This window comes from Seriola lalandi, unplaced genomic scaffold (genome assembly GCF_002814215.2).
Source record: "Seriola lalandi dorsalis isolate HSWRI2012SDOR001 ecotype SW California unplaced genomic scaffold, Sedor1 jcf7180002054570, whole genome shotgun sequence".
NCBI lineage: Eukaryota > Metazoa > Chordata > Actinopteri > Carangiformes > Carangidae > Seriola > Seriola lalandi.
The window spans coordinates 963,162-983,366 of record NW_019525123.1 but is presented as its reverse complement, the minus strand read 5'-3'; the positions used below and the strand labels follow the sequence as shown (position 1 = coordinate 983,366).

At 42.0% G+C, this 20,205-nt stretch overlaps 1 protein-coding gene across 1 annotated transcript in view; it reads right to left on the bottom strand.

Annotated features, from left to right (window-relative positions):
* The window catches only part of prex2 (phosphatidylinositol-3,4,5-trisphosphate-dependent Rac exchange factor 2), an 89,756-nt gene that overhangs the window by 6,938 nt on the left and 62,613 nt on the right, over positions 1–20,205 (bottom strand). The window contains exons 30-38 of the mRNA XM_023416905.2: positions 19,635–19,763; positions 18,634–18,675; positions 17,098–17,195; positions 16,857–17,003; positions 13,154–13,256; positions 12,866–13,009; positions 12,627–12,741; positions 2,777–2,843; positions 2,232–2,422 (exon numbers count right to left, since the gene is read on the bottom strand). Of these exons, the coding sequence (XP_023272673.1) occupies positions 2,232–2,422; positions 2,777–2,843; positions 12,627–12,741; positions 12,866–13,009; positions 13,154–13,256; positions 16,857–17,003; positions 17,098–17,195; positions 18,634–18,675; positions 19,635–19,763 (1,036 nt within the window). The remainder of the gene's footprint in view (positions 1–2,231; positions 2,423–2,776; positions 2,844–12,626; positions 12,742–12,865; positions 13,010–13,153; positions 13,257–16,856; positions 17,004–17,097; positions 17,196–18,633; positions 18,676–19,634; positions 19,764–20,205) is intronic.

Here is a 20,205-nt window from a genome sequence, read left to right as displayed (position 1 = left end):
AAGCCGACTTAAAACAAAACTTAAAAACAGCTAAGGATAATGAAGCTGATGTTCATGAGGGACATACTGCTGCCAGAAGCCATTACTTTGAGTCAATCAGATCGAGGTTTAAAAGTCCCCTTGAGGTCCAGTTGCATAACTCCATGATAGCGTAACATGATGCGATAAAAGTAATGAACTCAACAATCGTCTCCAGTATGTGCCAAAAGATACTGTATCCCAGTAGAAAATTGCAAAAGATGTCCTTTTGCAGGCCACCCCAGAATATTTTAAGCGCCCATATTGAGCTTCCCACAACGATAAAGAAGGGGAAAAAAAAGTCACCCACAGAGGATCTTTAAATATCTCTTCAGCTGGAGCAGGATGAAGGAACTGCACAAAATCTGTGTGTGTGTGTGTGTGTGTGTGTGTGTGTGTGTGGCACGCATGAGGCTGCACGGTTTCCCTTTTCATTAGGGTTGGTGAGATAGTATGATGTGATTTATATCCATCTGTTTTATGTCGTTCCAGCCCATATCCCATTTACACTCTGTGTTTCTCCAGAGCTGAGTCCTTACTTATAAATGAGCAGAAAAAAGACAGCGCCAAACACAAAGAAAGGGAAAGAATGACAGAGAGGAGAACAAAAGGGGGGATGAAAAAAAAAAAGTAGTGGAAGAAAAAAGAAATTTTTTTTTTTTTTAGAAAGTTGGAATGTGGATTAGGCCTCTGCTTCTGATTCGTTCTCCCCGTCTGCTTTTATTTTTGTTTTGCTGTCAGATAGTGAACTCTCATTTTGTCATTCTAATGGTTTTTGTGGGGGGATGATGGACACAAAAAATCTGGAGCAGAGAGGAGCGCTGAATATTACAAACTGCTGATGCCCCCAAAAATCACGCTTTCAATGTTATTAAAACTCATCCATCAAGCCAACTAATCCAATCAATACTGCCTGAGAAGGCTGCCACACTGATAATGCAATTTCCACATTACTAATCTACTGGCTTGGTTTCATAGGTTTTTCAATTATACCAGATTTAGTTTGTGTGCTCACCATCTACATGAGCAATACATGGATTTAAAAAAAAAAAAAAAACTTTAATATTTGAAATTATAAAGAGAAAACAGTGGAACCGGTTAATTTATATATAATCTGTATTCTCTCAATAGTAACAGGGTTACACAGAAAGCTAATGACAGGAAAGGCATTTCTCACTCATTCTACTGTGATAGTGAATCCAGTGCCCCCATCATTCTGCAGCTTTGGAGGGTAAAACAGTGTTTAAGGTGAACTTCAGTTCGCAAATAATCCTAAATATTGCAGGCCTTGTCACCTGCTGTGTCACGGTACACTTAGCCTGCCTGTCTGGGTGAGTTGTGGCTAGTGTGTATAATGGCACAGACAAACACAGATACACACACGCACGCACACACACAGGCTGTGGGTGAATAAAGTAGCAGCAGTCATTGCACAGACAGGAACTTTCTATTAGAGCTCAGGCAACCAGGCGGCTCCATCCGCGGCACTTCATCAAGCCATCAGTCACATCCAGCGAAGGCACGAGGGCACGCGTGTGAGCTTGTGCATGTGAGTGAGACAGAAAGATATGGAAACTGTCACGGGGTAAAGAAAGAGGGTATCAGAGAGATGGGTGGGCGGGTGGAGGGGAAGAGCAGAGTACGAGATGAAAGATGAAAGCTGGAACTAGGGATCAGCGGTGACAAACGATCAGGATATTTCTGTCCTCATGCATTGATGAATGGTGCCCTCTGCAGCAGGTGAATTAGGCAGCTGTATATAGAATTCAATGAGAATGGAAGTAATTGACCCGTCTCCTTCCTGTGTAAAGTGCTATGCCTACTTAAAAGTCCCTAATCTGGTCTGAGAAACAATGGGCCCTATTAACTAGAATATCCTGCTGTTAATTAATGCAGAGAAATGTGTATTAATAGAAAAATCCCCACGGTGCAGGACAGCAGGGCGATGGAGAACTCATGAAATTGAGTGGTAGACAGAGGATAAGAGAAGGATCACGGAACAGGGGAGAGACGGTGGTAGAAATGGTAATGGTGAGACTCCTTTCACCTTTACCATGTCGGTGTGAGAGAGATGAAAGGGAAGGGAAAACTGTGGAGACTTTTTAAAAAGAAAGAAAATGATAAGCAGGAGCGTAAAAATTGAATTTAATCAGCAGGTCACGCAGTACTGGAAACCCGCACCGTACATTTTGCCCACACACACACACACTCACCGATGAACACCGCTGTTGCACATGACGATGTGTGTGGCCCCCAAGCGTGAGCAGAGCTCAGAGGCCACAGTGAGGAGCCCCACTCCAGAAGCCCCACAGGCGGTGTACTGGCAGGCAGCGGTGCGGCGGCAACTGATAAAACTCTCCATCAGACGGTAGAGCTCCTCCAGAGCATTGAGGGGACGCATCAGCTGGGCACAGGGACAGAGGTTGGTGCAGGATAAAACATGGGAAAAAAAATAAAAACAAATCCACCCTGCCAAACTGTTTGTGAGCAAAGTAGCACATAAAAAGTAGATCCGAAGATTATGATCAGTAGATTCAGACTGTGCTAATAATTGGGGAATATTTTTTGTGGGTTATAATATTCAAACTAATTCAGTCAACGCCGCTGCTTGACTTATCAGTTTTGTCACCGTGCGATTTCCATTCCAACAATTTTTACACACGTAAACACTTGCACATTGCAACAATAAGATCTAATCCTGTTCTTCGGTTTTTTCCATTATGTCATTCAGCATGGGGTCATGCGAGGTTGCTCTTACCTTATCTATGAGGGCAGCTTTGGGTGCAGGGCTGGGTGGCATGTTGGACTGATCCAGGTAGAAAGCCCTGAGGGAGACACAACAACAGTTCACATATGGAGCGACTCTAACTGGATATTTGCACTGCAGCAGGAGACACAATATGTCTGCTAAGTAGTGGCATACTGCAGTAGACTTTATTTATCAATCACACACGAGTTGCTTTTTTTTATTTAGAAGCTCCATTGCTTGAAAAATAATTCTGTGTGCATTGTTTTCCATGCACCATTAGGTCATCAGGAGCACTGACTGTCTTTCTGGGATAAGTAGGCCACCTAGTCATTATGGAGCTCCACCATCTGACAATCAATCATGAGAGTAACTTGGGCACAGCTCAGCAGAAACACAGACTAAGCATCTCTTGTCCTGGGCATCACTCCAAATGCCATTGCCTCATTCATTCATGGAGTACAGTCGATTTTGGTGTAATTCTCCTTTCCAGCCACCGGAGGCAGCACTGCACCGGTGTCCTTATACAGACAGAGAGGGATGTATGCCGCAATGAGTCCATGTGAGGTGGAACACTACGGGTGCAAACTCAGCAGTCTGTGACTCCATCAAATCTCAGTAATCCAGCAGTGTGCTATAAATAGCCACACTACACCACATTAAACCCCATGTAATAAAAATCACATACTCCATTACTTCTTGCCAGAAGCCAATAATAATGTACAAGACACAGTCACCCATAGAGACCACATTTCTGAAATCACAAATAGTCAAAGAAGAAATTCGTTGAGAGGAGAGACGCAGAAACGACAGACGTTGAGGGAAGGAGACTGTTTACAAGAGTCAGTGAAGCAGGGCTCATTCATCTGCATTCACTCTGCTATTAAGTGATTAAAATCAGGCCAAGTAGGCTTTCATTATGCCTCTGGTATTTCTGCCTGACATAATATTAATGAAATTAATTAATTACAGCCGAGTCAACACATCCCTGATTCAAGATTTTATAGCGATTATAAAGCAGCCGAGTAGAAATGAGAAGTCATTGAGAACATACGCATAAATTCAAGTATTAAGGATACGCTCTACTCTGCCAAGTCATACTGTTGAAAACGTACCTGCAACCATGAGTGCATAACATACGCTAAGGCTCTCAATCCCCATCGTACACTTCCCTCCTGTATTTAGGCTAATGAGGCCGTGAGTCTGACACGTGAGCAACCGTTTATAACCTCCAACAGCTCGTTTCCTACTCACTTTTTATTCACATGTAAATCTGCTGTACAACACGCATCTGTTCTGGGATACGGATGGGTAACCTGCCCGTTTTATACCTTCACTCGTCAAACGTTTCCAAGTATCGAATCCTTATCTGGCAGATTATCCTTTAACCTTGTGGCGTGCTCCACTAAATGACTACGAGCAGAGTTTGCTAAGGGTTCAGATCGAGCTAACAGCCCATGTAATTGGTTCAAGATGGCCTTATCGTTCAAAAGATGCTCCCAATCGACTGGGAGTTACACAGCGTCGCCGCGCAGAGTGCACACCTCTTAAAACTCCTCTCATAAAGAGCACGTAAACTGGGATAATGGCTACAACTGCTGAACAATGTATTAGAGAGGTAACAGGCCAATTTGTTTTTGAGGGGTTGACTCGTTAAACTTTCAACAGTAAACACCTGGCATCTATATTTTGTCTGTATTTTTGCATACGAGTGCCCACACTTGTCTAATGTGTGAGCCTGTGGCGTTTAATGACTCGGTCCTGCGGAAAAACGCAAACCACCGCAGCAAATGGAAGTTAGATCCAACAGCTTCCAAGCAAAACATCATTCTCCTAACAAGACCCACAAAGAGAGAGAGAGAGAGAGAGAGAGAGAGACACAGAGAGAGGGGCGAGATTCAGTGAAGCGATAAAACGCGGTGGAACATTGTGAACGCAACAACACAGAAGAACGGTTTATTGGAAATCAAAACCTCGCCATGAAATAGTTACTGCTCCGGCTCATATTGCAGGTATGGGCCCGTTATCTGTCCACTTCAACTGTGACTCCACACTCTCCCTTGTCCTTCTTGCTTATCGGTCGACTGCTCAGACTTTTATCTTAAAAAAGGTCTACAACAGAATCTGTCCGAGAGGAGTTGACTTCTGCATACCTCTACTTCATCTGCTCCCATTCTTTGTCTGTTTTAGACTGAATAAAAGCTCCTCTTCTCGCCCCTTGCACACCTCTTTCACAGGAGGCAAGGTCATAATACCCACTGATTATCTCATCCCCTTGCTGTAAGAGTTGTTCTAAAAATACCATCAACCACAGCTTGAGGAACAGAGCTGACTCTCCTGGAGGTCTCTAATGACTAAATAATAGGAGTCGAGACTACAAGTGATGTGTGGTTTAAAGGGGACCTGCACTCCATCTTCTGAGTTGATGATGTTTTGTCAGAGGTTTGGACACCGAGCACCTTAGAAATATTTATTATGGATGAAAAATGAAATGTTAAGCCCACACACACTGTGCAAACACGTCACTGTGAGGCTAAGAACATATTACATACATATTAGGTACAAGGTCTAAATCCACTGGGTGTCTATTATTTCTTCTTCCATCTACAGTGGCTCTCAGGTTTAAAGGCCCTGAACTCCAGATGCTCCATTTTTAATGGCAGGACACTGACAGCCCCCAAGTGTTTGCACAAGCTTATTATCATTTTTCTTACCCCCCCCCCAAAAAAAGCTTACTCATTTATTCTAAAAATTCAGGTGAATGTACGCCAATCAAAACTCCAAGACATCACCTATCAACAAAAACGAAGGTTACAGTAGCTGTGTGTGATCAGGCTCGTCACTGTTTCTTCTGTTAAGAGCATTTCCCCCGTTCCTATTTTTGCTTTGAGAAGAAATCAAGAAAACCATAGGTACACACACACACACACACACACACACACACACACAGCCAATTTTACATGAGGCTCTAATGGAGGATTTGGCCGCAGGCCAGAGATGACCTGCTCTCTGTGTAGCTGGTTTTATTCTATTGGGCCAATGAGAATACTTAATTCTCTTTGTTTCTGCTTCCTTCATGACAGTAGGATACTCGAGGCCCTTTACAGCACAGGAGCATTAGTGGTCAGATCTGAGGCACAGATGTTTTTGGAGGGGCAGCGTGGGAATGGAAACATTAGCATGACATCCTCCATTCAGAAAGTACAAAAGAAAACAAACAACAAACAAAAATGGTTTAAAATCAGCATCTTGTGTGGATTTGGTTTTATCCTCACCCGTACATCCATAAGGACACATGTAAAGTATGTGGGATTTATGACACTCAATGCGTGTGACCCTGCAGAGGTACATGCTGATCCATGTACATTACTCACTCACACACACATGATGAATGACACTCACCATTATTAAATCCCTGATAAACTGCTGCAGTGTGTGGCAGAGCTGCGCAGAGGGATACTGACGGCTTCCAGGAGCCATCACATGCCACATACTGATGCTTCTGCACTGACCCCAGCGAGATGTTGTGTGAAGTCATTTCCTTATCCCACGCCCTCTTCTTATTTACACTTCCAGCCAAATGTTTACGACCAGCTATATGTCAACCACAGTTTAATATGGAAGCATATGCCAGTAGAAAAGGCCGCAAAAACCCTCCAAGACAGTATGCTGATATACCACATGTATATGTGGGTAACAATGGCGTGTTTTTTTGTTGGTTTAAATCAAAAATTTAAGTTAAATAAATAATAAAAATCACTAAATGCTCAATTTCAGACATATGATGTATAAATTTCAATTGAAAGCAACATTTCAAGACCAGAACACAGATGTCCGGTCCTTGACTTCTAAAGCAGAGTGTTAATGGGGTCTTGGTGTTAGAGCCAGTTATGTTATGTTAGATACTGCATATATTGCAATGCGAAAATAGCAACTGGCTTAAAATGGTGAGCAAATTTATGAGCCTGATGCTGCACATAAGTAGATGCAACCCTTGGCTCCTTCCAAAGGTGATTTTCTTTTTTAAATTACATAGAAGAGATGAGTCATGGTCTTTTTTTACAAGCATCACTAAGTGCAGGGCTGTCATCGTTACGGGCTGTTCAACGATGGAGTCAACGAGAAATGACAAATGGAACCGGGTCTCAGCCGTACAGGCTTCATAACAGGGGGTTCAGTGCACACCAGCTGGAGCAGAACGAAGCCCAGCACCTTCCTCAGTGCTCTAGTGAATTGGGACTCCCATTGCCAGTGCAAAGACTGTGGCATTTTCATCACTTCGTAAACCGGAGGAAGAATGAGAAAATAAAAAAAGAAAAGAAAAAAAAAACCTTTCTGCTTTGGGAGAATACATGACCAGATTTCCCATTACCTCACAGCTGAAGCTAGGATAATATCCATAATCAATTATGATCCCCTCAAATAATCCAGATTTTTCATTCTGCGAGAAAAACTAAAATTACTTCTCAGGTTACAGACACAGCCATCCGAGAAATCACACTTGTAACAAACTAGCTGCGCTGCTATGTTACTGTTTCGAGAATCTTGAGAAACTAATGTAAGTCAGATGGAAGATGTGGGAACTTGCTGCAGTAGCTATTGCTTATTAATCATCACTACATAGCCATACCCCAGGGAGGAAGAGAAATACCATCAATTGCTGGTAGCGACTATGCTTTCTGAGCTCTGCTACAGATTTGTGGTGCTGTTTTGCTGTTGAGCGCTGTGGTGGAAATTCATGGGAACCGCTTGAAGTGATGTCACACCATCTATCGTCCTGTTCTCTGAGCATATATTCTTCAGGGGAACAAACGGCATGGCAACAACTAGCTGTCAGAGTGACTTGCACGTGTGGTCGTACAGTCGCGCGTTCTTCTGTGTGCATTCTTTCTGTCTTTTCGTGAGGATGCACGTCGAGGGGCTCCCGTCTCTGCTTGGGCCACAGGTGAACGGAGATGTAGGAAAGTGAGCGAGGGAGCTCATTACTGTTGAAACAGACACTCTGACCTGCAAATCGGCTTCAAGCATTTCTGCTTAATCAAGACAAACTGCACTGCAGCGCTGCGATAACAATTTCCCCCATTGCTGCTGCAAGAGCAAACACTGTGAGAGCACAAACGACTGGGGAGCTGTGCTGCGTGGTGACGGCAGATGACTGTTCAGCAAACAAAGTATGAAATACAAGTCTGTAGTAAGAATAATAAAAATAATAATAATGATGTATCCCATTTTTTGTACATCTAAGTTTATTGCTTATCTTTCTGCCGCCATGCGATCATTATACACAATTTGTAAGATTATGTAGATTTTTAATATCCCCATGAATCAAGTGTTTTTGTTTTTTTTTTTTAAATCAAAGGAACATGTACCATGGGATGTGGGAATTTCACAACGGCCTTGCAATAGAGAGCCAAACATATCCCCACTACTGCCAAATGCATTTCAATTAGGGAGAAAAGCCAGTGCCTGCAGTGCAAGTATTCCGTCTCTCCAAGGAGGCGAAGATATCGATTTAAACTTGTCCCGTTACACTCACAGGTTACCGTTACACCTGTAACATGATACACATACTTTCTTCCTTTGTTCTTTCGTACTGCCGTATGTACCATGCTCCTCAAATCAATAGCAAAAGGTGCACGTGAGAAGAAAACCTTATTCCCTCTTGAAACCCCCTGTCAATAAGAGCAAAATGAGATGAAACCACGAGCATGCAATAATCTCTACCTTTGAATAATACATTCGCAGACACTGGCCTGGTTCTCCCCTCTCCACTCTTCGGCAAGCTCTCACTTGCACCCTTTCCTCCTCAGCCCATCATCCTCAATCCCATCCCCTGCAATCCCTTCCATCTTTCCGACCTGCACCTGCGAGATATATATATATATCCCTTTCAATCTCCCCATCTCAATTCTGCCTGTGTCCTAAAGGAAAAGATGCTTCCTCTGCAGAGCGTGTTCTTTCCTCCCTCTCCTATGGGAGGAAATTCTACGCATCTGTCCATTTATCTCACAATTTGTGACGGAAAAATGAGAGACAATTACTTTATCCCCCCGGATTAAGTTCAACAATGTCTTCCTGATGATGAGAAACCTGCAGGAAATTTAAGCAAACGACACAGCTGTGACTGAGGAGACTGTCACTTTGGTGCATGTCAGGGTTTCAGATCTCTTCTGCCTAAACGCATGTCAGCTGAGATGGTTTATGAAAGCTCGAAAAATGTGGGTGCGTGTTCTGGCTCTATATACCGCTGACTCCTGTGGGACCAGCCATGTGCTTGTGATTTGGCCAGTGAGTTTATGTTTTGCGGAAGATTTGAGTGACTTCATCAGGCACTATGGGTTTGCTCGGATCATACTGCATCTCGGTGTGGGTAAGAAAAGCAAAAGCCAGAGACAGAGCTGGAAATTTTACAATAACCGTTACAGTGGTATCATTTACTGCTCTGAAATTGGATAATACTCACATTGCACGCGAGTAAAGGCGTCAGCGGAGGAGCAAGACAAAGACGAGACAAAACAGCAAGTTCTTGACAAAAAAAAAAAAAAAAAACACACTGCATGTACAAATACATGCACACACACACAATTATATCCACAGAAAAGCATGTCTTCTTGACAGGGCTCCGGGGGGGGCGCCACAGAATAATGAGCAACTTTCATCCTCGTTTAATTTGACTCATTGCAAATGATGATGGCATTTGTAAGAGAAAATGTTCATTTTCATAACTACTATTTTTCCACATGCAATGTTAATGGAAAATCCAATTTGAACTCCTAACAACAACAACAACATCATGATCTCCCAAATGCATATGTGGGTCTGAGGTGTACCGGGAGTCTGTCTGGGGGTTGGTGAAATGAAAACATTCGAGACTCTCGGCCCTGCAGTTCATTCGGTTCAGCGTTGCGTGTGCTGTGGCGTTTCTGTCAGTCAGTCAGCCTCTAGCTCTGACCCGTAGTGTGGGTTTAACCCGACACTGCCGTGGCCGTGCTCCAGGGATAACGAGGTGCCTGAGGTTGGAGCGCTGCACCAGAGAGAGGAGTGACATCACAGCCTGGGCCTGTGGTCAGCCGAAAGACACATGGCAGCCGACGAAAGAAAACTATTGGAAATGTCACATAGAGAGCGACACTGTGTTCGCTGACTGCTGAAAACCAGCTGGGAATGTTTACTTTACTACTATTGATACAAGGACACATGTTTCTGGTGCAAGTCGGCCTGCTGAAGTTTAGGCTTGTGTTGACAGTAAATGATTCAATGGCAATGTTGAAAGTAAAGTTAAAGTACCACTTACAGACTGATGTGGATACTCCTACACCTGTCCATCAACAAAATTCATCAGCAACTATTTTGATAATTTATTTTTTTTAAAAATGTGCCAATTCCGACTCATCTACGACGAAAATAATAGCTGTAACCATAAATGAGTCACCATCAAGAATCAGCGGTGGAAGTATTCAAATCTTTTATACCGCGCTGTGAAAATACTCCATTACAAATAAAAGTAGATAAAGTAAAAGTATGTAAATATTATTAGGAAAATATACTCAAAGCTTCAAAAGTAAAAGTCGTCGTTATGCAGAAAACTGGCCCATGAGAGTGTTGTTCTGTTATGTATTATTGGATTATATAGGAGGAAAAAGTACATTTCTCTCTGAAATGTGGTTGAACAGAAGCATAAAATAGCATAAAATGAAAATACTGAAGTAAAGTACCTCGCATTGTTCCACTGTCAACCGTATATATGCTTTGCATTGTGTTTCAGGACTATATGGGATATTCTGTCACCATTTCTTTTCAGCAACATCAGCAAGGCAAACTCCAGCACAAACTTTCTTTACTTGCAAAAAAGGATATTTATTGGAACTTGAAAAATCGTTCCTCATCTCAAGACTCACTTACCTAACCCACTATAGTCTATATATATATATATATATATACACACACACACACACACACACACACACACAGCAGGATACCTTAACTGACTTGAGAGCCACAAAGAGCTGATTGGATTTAGACTGAGATGATCTGCAGTTTTGGGCTATGACAGGTTTTACGGAGAAAGAGATTGAGCATTTGAGAGGCGTACAGTCTAGTGGGGTCTCTGAAGCACACTGTCTATCCTCACCCCTACCAAGCACCCCTAATGCTCCCCAAATCACCAGCCTCACTCGTTTGCCTGTCAGCACACATCTGCTTCGTGTTACTGCCGCAGCCTCTGCTGTCAATGCAATCAGGCTCTTTCTGTACAGGTCGAACAAGAATGTACAGTACACGTGTGTATATACAAAAACAAAATGCATGGCTGGACTTGCGTCAACTAATACAGTTTACACCACTGAACCACATACAAGTTTAATGGGATAACCTCATGTTAAAAGTTGCTGCAGGTGCCGAACACACATAACATGTCTCTCCCTGTGGTATCTTAATTAGAACAGTGACATTTTAGAAATTGATCATGAAGGCCACCACTACAGTCTGCCAGCAAGGACTCAGTAAAATGAAAGATATGCCACAAAAGGTCAATATCCCTCTATTAAAAGGCGGTGGAATCCCAGAAGATCTTGCAGACAATATCCTTACACAAAGAGACGGAAGGACAGTTGGAAAGACGTGATGCTCCGGAAGATTAAATGACCCAGCACAATTCGTTCCTCGGCTGTGCTTTGGGAAATCTGACGCTCGCACAAATTAATACTTGGAAATCTTTTCACTCATCAAGCTAAACACTGCAAACAAATTAAAAACTCTCAGCAGAAGGCAAACCCGGTAAAATTAATGCTTTGTTGTGGTGCGTCGTCACCGAGAGTAAATAATTCAATCCCCCCAAAGCAGATTGTCCCTCAATAACAAGATGAGGTTTTGCTGCGAGCTCCGCTCTGTGTTTAATTATCCACACAATCGGCAGCAGATGTTTAGCTGAAGTCGAACTGTCAACCTGTCACCCTCCTTGGTTCACACTTTCCAAGAGTATGACCGATTTTTTTCTAGTCAACCAAGATGGCTTCAGTTTATATTATTAAATCGCTACATTACAGTGCCTGTAGTTAAGTGGTAACCGTGCCGGGCTTTTACTCGAATACATAGACAGACAGAGCTTCGATCCAAGATAACAAAGTGTCCAATTAACAGACTTCGGGAGGATCAGGTGTGTGTGTCTGTAACTCTATCAGGCTGTCAGCTTTGTAATCCAAATAGATCTGCACTAACATCAATAGAGGACATCTAATTTCTTACTTACACTGTCTCTCAGATTTTCTCAATATAAATTCTTAAGGCACACTCCACTCAGCTCCCTTTATACAGAGGTAGTTTAAATGTAATTTTCATTCTCTGAAATCACAAGGTAGCATCTAACATGAGACCACATTGATATTCAGACAGCGTACTGTAGCGGTCAGACTCTCACTCATACGTTCGGGAGATTAAAACAAAGCCAAGCCCTAATTTCCAGTAGCAGTGTGTGTTTTCTCATATTTCTTTCAACCTCATTAAATTCTCTGCGCCTGGCCAATCACAGAGGGCTTCTGGTGTGCAAAGAACCAATGGGGTGTGAGGTAACCGAGTGCAGCAACTGTACAGAAGGCACTACATCAGCGCCGGTGACACGCTGGGCACCCTCGTCCAATCACCGCTGCCCCTGCTGTGTGTGTTCGCAACCAATCATACAAAAAAATAATAATAAAAATTCCAGCTGCATTTGTCTCAGCCAATCACCTTGAGGCCCTGCTGGGCGTTGAGAGCCGAGTCCAAACTGAATGGGAGCATCATCATGATTTACATTAGATTGAAAAAAAAAAAAAAAAACCCTCAAAGTCTCAAAGTCATATCTGTGTGTGTATGACTCATAACATACCTCAGTCTCTTGTAGTACTGCTTGACCTTATCCAATGAGGCAGCATTGATTTGGGCCTGGTATTCCTCCACTGACACATTGTCTCTATAGTAGTACCCCTCCATACTCTCCAGTGCTAAAGAGGAATCAAGTGAGAAGAGTGAAAGATAAAGTGATAAAGGCACCCCCAGTGTTTACTATCATCTATAAAGCAGCTTTTATCTCCGCTCACATCAAGTCCCCTAACCACGCTCTACTACCTTGTGTGAAGAGCACAGGGTAGATCTTGATGCCTCCTCCATTTTTCAGCCTGTGAGGCAGCTGGGAGAAGTAGAAACTCTCCAGGTAGAAGCAAACCTTCAGGGCCTGGCGGGTGCCCTCCACCTGGTACGAAATGGGCATGTCTGTCGAAGAGATGGCATGAATCAGAGCTCGGTCTACAGCTTTCCTTAATGTCAAAGACTTTGTAAGTAGCAATGGAGAGGCTGCGATGATGCTTCTCAGCTGAAGCCGCCATCAAATGTAACGAACAGAGTCAGAGTACGTACTGGCAACCAGAGGCTCCCCTTCGAATTGCTGGAAGTAGAACGTGACCTTCTCCAGGTCGATGAGAGCCACCTGAGTGTCCTCCAGCATCGCCTGCTCGTCAGTCTGAAGAGAGAAAGTAGATAAACCGGTCAGAGAGCAATGGTGGAGGAAGTCTACGTATTTACCTTGTAGAAAATAAGTACACACAGATGTCAAATAAAACTTTTACACATCAATGCCTGTTTATAGGAATACTACTGGATTTGTGAAAGAAAAGTGGAGGAAAGTCTTTTGCGATTTTAGAGGAAACTGCCCAAAATTGATAAATTGCTTTGAGGGATGTCGCTTAGAACCGAGTCTGGTGCAGCAGAAGACTGAACGTTAGAAGATGAAAAAGATGTTGTAGAAATAAGTGAGGTTACCAGACCTCCTCTTGAGGCGAGCGACTTGAGGCCACATTAGCTGCTACTATGATAACACGCACAAGTCTCTATCCAAACTTTTTAGGCGTCATATTGCATTGTGGGCAATGTCGGCGCCAGATTTTGACAAGGAAGGACAAGGTGGAAAAAGACAATATCCTGTAGGTGGATTGTAGTTGCTCTGCAGCATATGATGACCCATCCGCTTACTAAGACATGTTATGTTGGGTTTTAGTTGGGCTCATAACCCGTGTGTAAACCCCAGTGTAAAACTACAACACAAGAAAATGCAAAAACATTTTACTTTATCATTATTATTATATTTATTTTTACTTAAATATCATCCACAACACTCACTTCTTCCAAGGCCAAACAACCCTACACTGCTCACTTTGCTGTCACAACCATTAGTGTTATTGTGTAATTTTACTAGTTGCATGTTGAATGAAATACTAATGCAAGAATTCCTGAATGCTGCTGGTGCCATATGCCCCATCAATTACTATTAGTAGCTAAAAACATAAGCTCCTTGGTTGAGGTAAAAATGTTTCTAAGTAAAGCAAAAAAATAAAAAATAAAATAATATGGCTAACTATTCTTATGTTCTGCAAGAAGAAGAGGTTCCCATTGTCAAGCAAGTGGCTTAATGAGTTTATCAGCACCCTGCACCTTGAAATAGTAATTCTCGTTAAAAGGTCAGACTTTTACAGTTTAACATCAGACAGCCTCTTATTGATGATCTAGAGCCCCCAACTTTAATCCTTAATGACCACATCAGAGAAGTGAGATTGCTGTATTGCCACCATTCTTATTCACTTATCCCAGAGCATTGGTTAATTTGAGTGCGTGTGTGTGCGGTTCCTTCATTCTTCGTTTTTCTCTTCCGTTTTCTTGTTAAACGAAAAGACCAGCGTCGCTTTAATGCCTTTATACCGTGTGGCCTTTTTTTCAATGAGGCATTTGAAGAGACGCAGAGTGGCCCCTTTTACTGTGAAATATGATTATACACATAATATTATTGGATTATTGCTGCTGTATTAATATGTTTTTCAGCATTCTAATGTAGTAGGAGGTCGAGGTGATGCTTATACTGCTATTATTTATACTATTGGGTAGTTTTATTCTTAAAATGCATCAGATTTTCATTAGCTACTCAATGCAGTGGAGTAAAAGTCACAACATTCCCACTCCTGTTTGCCTGCGTCGTTGTCTGTTCTTATGTTTGCTTTATCTCGTTTTGTGTTTGTTTATATCTCTGAACGTGTGTACGGGTGCGTACGTGCACTTGTTCCCCTTTCAAACATCCACTCAGCATCCTCGCACACAAACAAGCACATCTGCTTGTGGCCACAAAGATAGCAGCTCGAATATTTTGGATTGTGACGCTCTGCACTCCTCCATCACCCCCCCCCCTTTTCTTTTCTCTTTCTTCCTCTCTCTATCCACCACATGCAGACGGATAAACACAGCAGCGGTGGAAGAGGATTAAGGCCTTTTTCTAAAGACACATTCGAGATGGTCCAACATGTGAGAGAGGGGTACCCGCTGCCCTGCCAAGTGACGCCTGCTGTGTGTGGGCAAGTTTATCTTAAAGGGCGTCATATAAACACGAACCCCCCCCCCCACACACACACCAATAGCATCCAATACTCGTTTCATGCTGCCTTTCATGTGGTGCCCTAAAAAGGAGCGTACTGGGATTTCACTGGAATCACCTGCAGGTACTGAAACCCTGTTCTGCTCCGCAGGGACGCTTGAGCGGGAAATCTCTTGAGAAAGAAAGGGAGCGAGAGAAACAGCGAGACAGAGAGAAAGAGAGAGACAGCATGGCAGCAGGAAGATAGAGAAACAGGAAGAGAGAGAAACGTCAACTATGTCTGGGGACCTGATGTAAGCCGCACACCCCTGGAACCTAAATAAACACTCATCAAAAATACACTTTTATAGCAGTAATAATTCCCAGTGACAGGAAACAGAAATAGAAACTAAATCGAAAAGACTCATTCTAATAAAAAGTGTTTTTCTATGTGGTCGATGACGCAAAATGCAGAAAAGAAACATGACTGCTTTTAAAGAATATACTAACAGTCCTTAAGCTACTCAAAGTTAACTTTACTTGACTTACTTTAAAGACACCTTTGAAATTATTATTTTTTTTTTAAATCTTGGAGGGAAAGGTTAAGACGGATCTCAGCGAGGTCAGGGTGTGGGATTTAGCTCCCGTTCAGCCATCCAGTGGCTGTTCATGATGAACTCCTCCTTGGATGGTCTTTCCACTGCACTGACTTTAATTCAGGAAAATAGACCAGCCTAGTGGGAATGTTTTGTTCTTCCAAAATAAGATGAAAGATTGATTACTCACATCAAATTACACTACTCAACATTATAGATGATCTCTTATATTTTCTTAAATTTTCATAATTTTGTAATTTTCAAAGCTACTTTGGAATGGATGAGCATTTGGGTGGCAATGTTTCCAAAACATACATATGTTTTGTATTAAAATATATAATTTTAGACATATATACTGTATATCATGATAAATAAACATAACTCAACATATCTATATACACACACACACACACACACACACACACACACACACACACACACACACACATGTTGAGTTATGTTTATTTATCATGATCATTATCATTCACTTATTTTGAAATCCATGTCCAGAAGTTCAAAGAGATTGAACAGCAACAACCCAGAAGACGGTGAAGCTGTCTGCTACTGGAGTAACACGAGAGGGAGGTCGGACTCTGCACATCAGCGGCACACCTCAGTGATTCAGACCACATCCATGCACAGTCACTGCGGGCAGACTGTGTGTTAAACTCAGCACATTTTAGTGATTTCTTTTGGTGCCCACTGTGCAGCCTGGATGTGGCATCTTGATTGATGATCTATTCAAAATTCAAACCTGTAAATGGTAGATCTCATCTCATTTTCGTAGCTGTAGCTCACCATTACTTTTACTCAGACAGCAGAACAAAAATGTTGGATGTTGTGAAATTCATGTGATTCAAGTTTTTGTAATGCAGTGATTCATGTAATTTGATATCTGATTGTGATCATTTGATATACTCTGTGTTCTAGCTTTAATTTACTGTAAAAGCCAAAATCTATACACAGTAATAAGAAAGTGTGCATAACTACATGAATGGTCGGTTTACAACGAATCCGTGTGTGTGTGTGTGTGTGTGTGTGTGTGTGTGTGTGTACAGACAGCAACTCCTGTTTTTACAGTGTGTTTTAAAGAAGATTAACTGAGAGCTGAGGCTGGTCTGGTGCTCACCAGATTTGGGGAGAGGAGGGACTGGAAGTGGAAGAGCAGCCCAGCGCTGGCTATCTGCTCCAGCCAACGACGGCTGGCTTCTTGAGCCTCCAGACAGTCCTGGGGGTCCGAGCTGTCCTGGTCTGGTTCCCTGCTTAAATTGTGGAACTGAAAGTGGACACAACAAGCAGTGAGCTGAAATTTTTTTGAAAGTGTCTATATGTGAGTATGGCATTTTCTTTTTCTTTTTTTTTTTAAATACCTGGTTGAGGACAGCCAGTAGGTGCTCCGAGAACGCACACACGGCTGCAACTAGAGACTGACAGAAGACCATATCTCGACGCAATTGGATCTCTGAGTCTAAGAGAGAAAACAAATGGATATGAGGCCGAGAGGAAAGATGTGATATATATAAGAGGTGATGTACAAACATAAAACTAAGTGAGAAGAAGAGATGGCAGGAGGTGAAAGACAAAAAACTGATTGAACAGCTGAGGCGTAAAAGGGCAAGGAAGAAAGGAGCGACAGAAATAAGTGGTGTGAGTTTGTAAGGGTAATTAAAGAGGTTCTCTCAGGTCAGACTCAGTACTGTGGCAACTTTTAAGCTTCCAGTAAGGTGACAAAAAGTCCTGGCTACTTTTTTTTTTTCCTAATCTGCTGGGTATTAAATATTGTATCAGAAAAATGAGCGCAAATGACAGGTGCACCCAAGTGGAAAATAATTGGCTGCCATAATTTCCTTAGAAATAGCCCCCCCCCCCCGAAAAAGTTCTACAATCCACTGAGTTAAAAATGAGTTCATGAACCCCTCGGAAAATGAATAATGTGTCGTAAAGGAATGGCCGCACACTCTCTGACATTATTAACTAGTCCAACCATCACCTGCAAAATAAATCTTCCCTTTTTCTACTTTTCCTTTTTGCAGTTCCAGGACGTATGTAAAGGAACATAACACCTTATTTCATCAGTACAGTTTCTCCTTAGGTGTTCGCACTTTAGTTGTGCTGCGAGCCCTGTGCCACTGCAATGAAAGGCTATGGATTTTCATTCAAAGTGTTTATTAGAGCTGCGGGAGTCTTGCGATGTATCCCATCGACTGGTACTCCTTTTTCAAACTTTATTCGTCTTTTTTTTGAGAAAGACTATAAAAGAGAGCATAAAGTGAATAGACAGAGAAAAGTAAAAAGTCACCAAAGGTAACGCATAAATCTATAAATTATGAAGGAAGCGTTTACTGCATCTCAAGGGTCATTTTCTGGACATTCAAAGAAAAAGACAGATATATTGTACATGTCATTATTAGTTTTCTTCTTTTCTCCTCAACTGCTGCAATGTTTTCGCATCATAAAATCTATTGATATGTGTATTTAGAAAATTGGGTTCTGGCCATTACTGAGCGCGCACTATGCTTTTTTGTTTTTAAGTATTGTAGGATTTCCCAGTGCCTGTAAAAATAATATATACAGTACAAATAATGTTGTTAAATTATTGCAGAATTTTTATTCCTCTGCTTATAAACTCGCCGTGTTCACTTTCTTGTTAATGAAACACTGTGTGTTTGTCTTTCCGATTTCCATTTCTAACTTTTTTATTTTCATTTTCACTTTTTCCTCTTTCATTCATGTTTCAGTCAATATTTCGCTGTTGCTTTTGTTGTTGACTTTCTTTTAATTGAGCTTACACTTTGGGTCACCGGTGCAGGATGCTATGCCTTTAAAAAGGATACGGTTTTATTCATTTATTTTTTGTGTGTAAAATGCATTAAATACAGTGTTCTGTGTTTCTGTGTTAGACAAACCTGTATACTGTAGTAAGACCAAGAGCAGCCTCGTCTTCACCTCTGAAACAAACAAATAAATGCAAATCCAATGAGGCAGCGAACAACCTTATATCAACTCCCAAAGAGCCTTTCTCCTTGACTGCAATAGTATGACCTATACTATAAACTCAACCCCTTAAAGTCATAAACAGGACAATGCTGTATAACTCTCCTGCCCCATCCCAGCTCCACAGCTGTTTATCTTCACATATAAGAACAAAAAAAAAAAAAAAAACACACACACACAGCATCATAAAAACGAGCCAAAGGCAAAGATAATAACATAAATCCACATTTGTTTATAGTCATATCAGAGCCGCGGGTAGCTTGGCAGGGCGCTGCGCTGCATGAAAAAGCCATCATGGTGTACACAGGCCAAGCTGCACATTAATATCAGCTCTGATTATTTGTACTCGCTCAGTCGTGACCGCCAGCTCACCTTTCCCAGGAGTGTCATGTGGCTTGGCCCTGGGTCTAGGCTGTTTGTATCTGTATTCATCTGCCTGTGGTAGTGTGTCTGTTTGTACATATACAGCATGTCTTGTATGTGTGAGTTTATTCAATCTGTGTGCCAACAAATGCAAAAAACACACACTTCCACTGGGTATAAATGAGAAAAAGTTGGTAGTGTTCAGCTCCAACTCTCCAGCTCTAATTGATGTATCCCAGGATGGTTTTAGAGTTTTCAGTTTCGAGAGAGCAGTGCAGTTAGCGGTCTGGGACTGCCTGTACCTACACAACTGTAACAGAGGTTATTATTGTATCTAATAAATATGATGAGGTGCGGTGGAGAATTGGTCAATTTAATGTACTTTAGTGCCCAGGCCAGGCATGCTATTGCGCAATAAATATTGGATGTGACTGTGTGAGCAAGCTTTAGGGTACGGACACGGTGAGAGCAGTGTGTGTGTGTGTGTGTGTGTGTGTGTGTGTGTGTGTGTGTGTGTGTGTGTGTGTGTGTTAACCGTGTACACACTCACCTTCGACATATTTAGCAATGGTTTGTGTGAGGGTCTGAACGCTGCTGGGAAGGTTCCAGGGATCCTGCTTGACGTGGAGACGCAGCTTCTTGGTGCAGTTCACTTTGGGCTCCATCTCCTGCTGAAACTCTGACACCCACAAACACACACACACACAAAGAATGAGCACAGACCTAGCAATGGGATATGATTGTATGTGTATCAATCGTTAAGCACATTACAACACAAAGACAGATTTTATTATTTAATTCAGCTCCTGGTGCATTTTCCTTTATCATCTTCACCTCCAAAATACAAGTCAGCTCAATTCACAGATGTTTATTGCCGTCATAAAATGCCCATGACTTTGCTTTCACTCTGTGAAAGTACGACACGCTCAAACTATTTTGAAGATTGATTATTCAGTCAGCAAAGATTATTTACTAAAAATGCAATCACAAAAGACAACAGATGCTAATAAAATTATGATACCCTTCTTTGTTGTTATTTTTCATCTCACACAAACCATCTCTATTCATCTTTTGCTTTCTGTCCTCTATTTCTTGCTCTAAATCTGTCTCCTTAACATCAG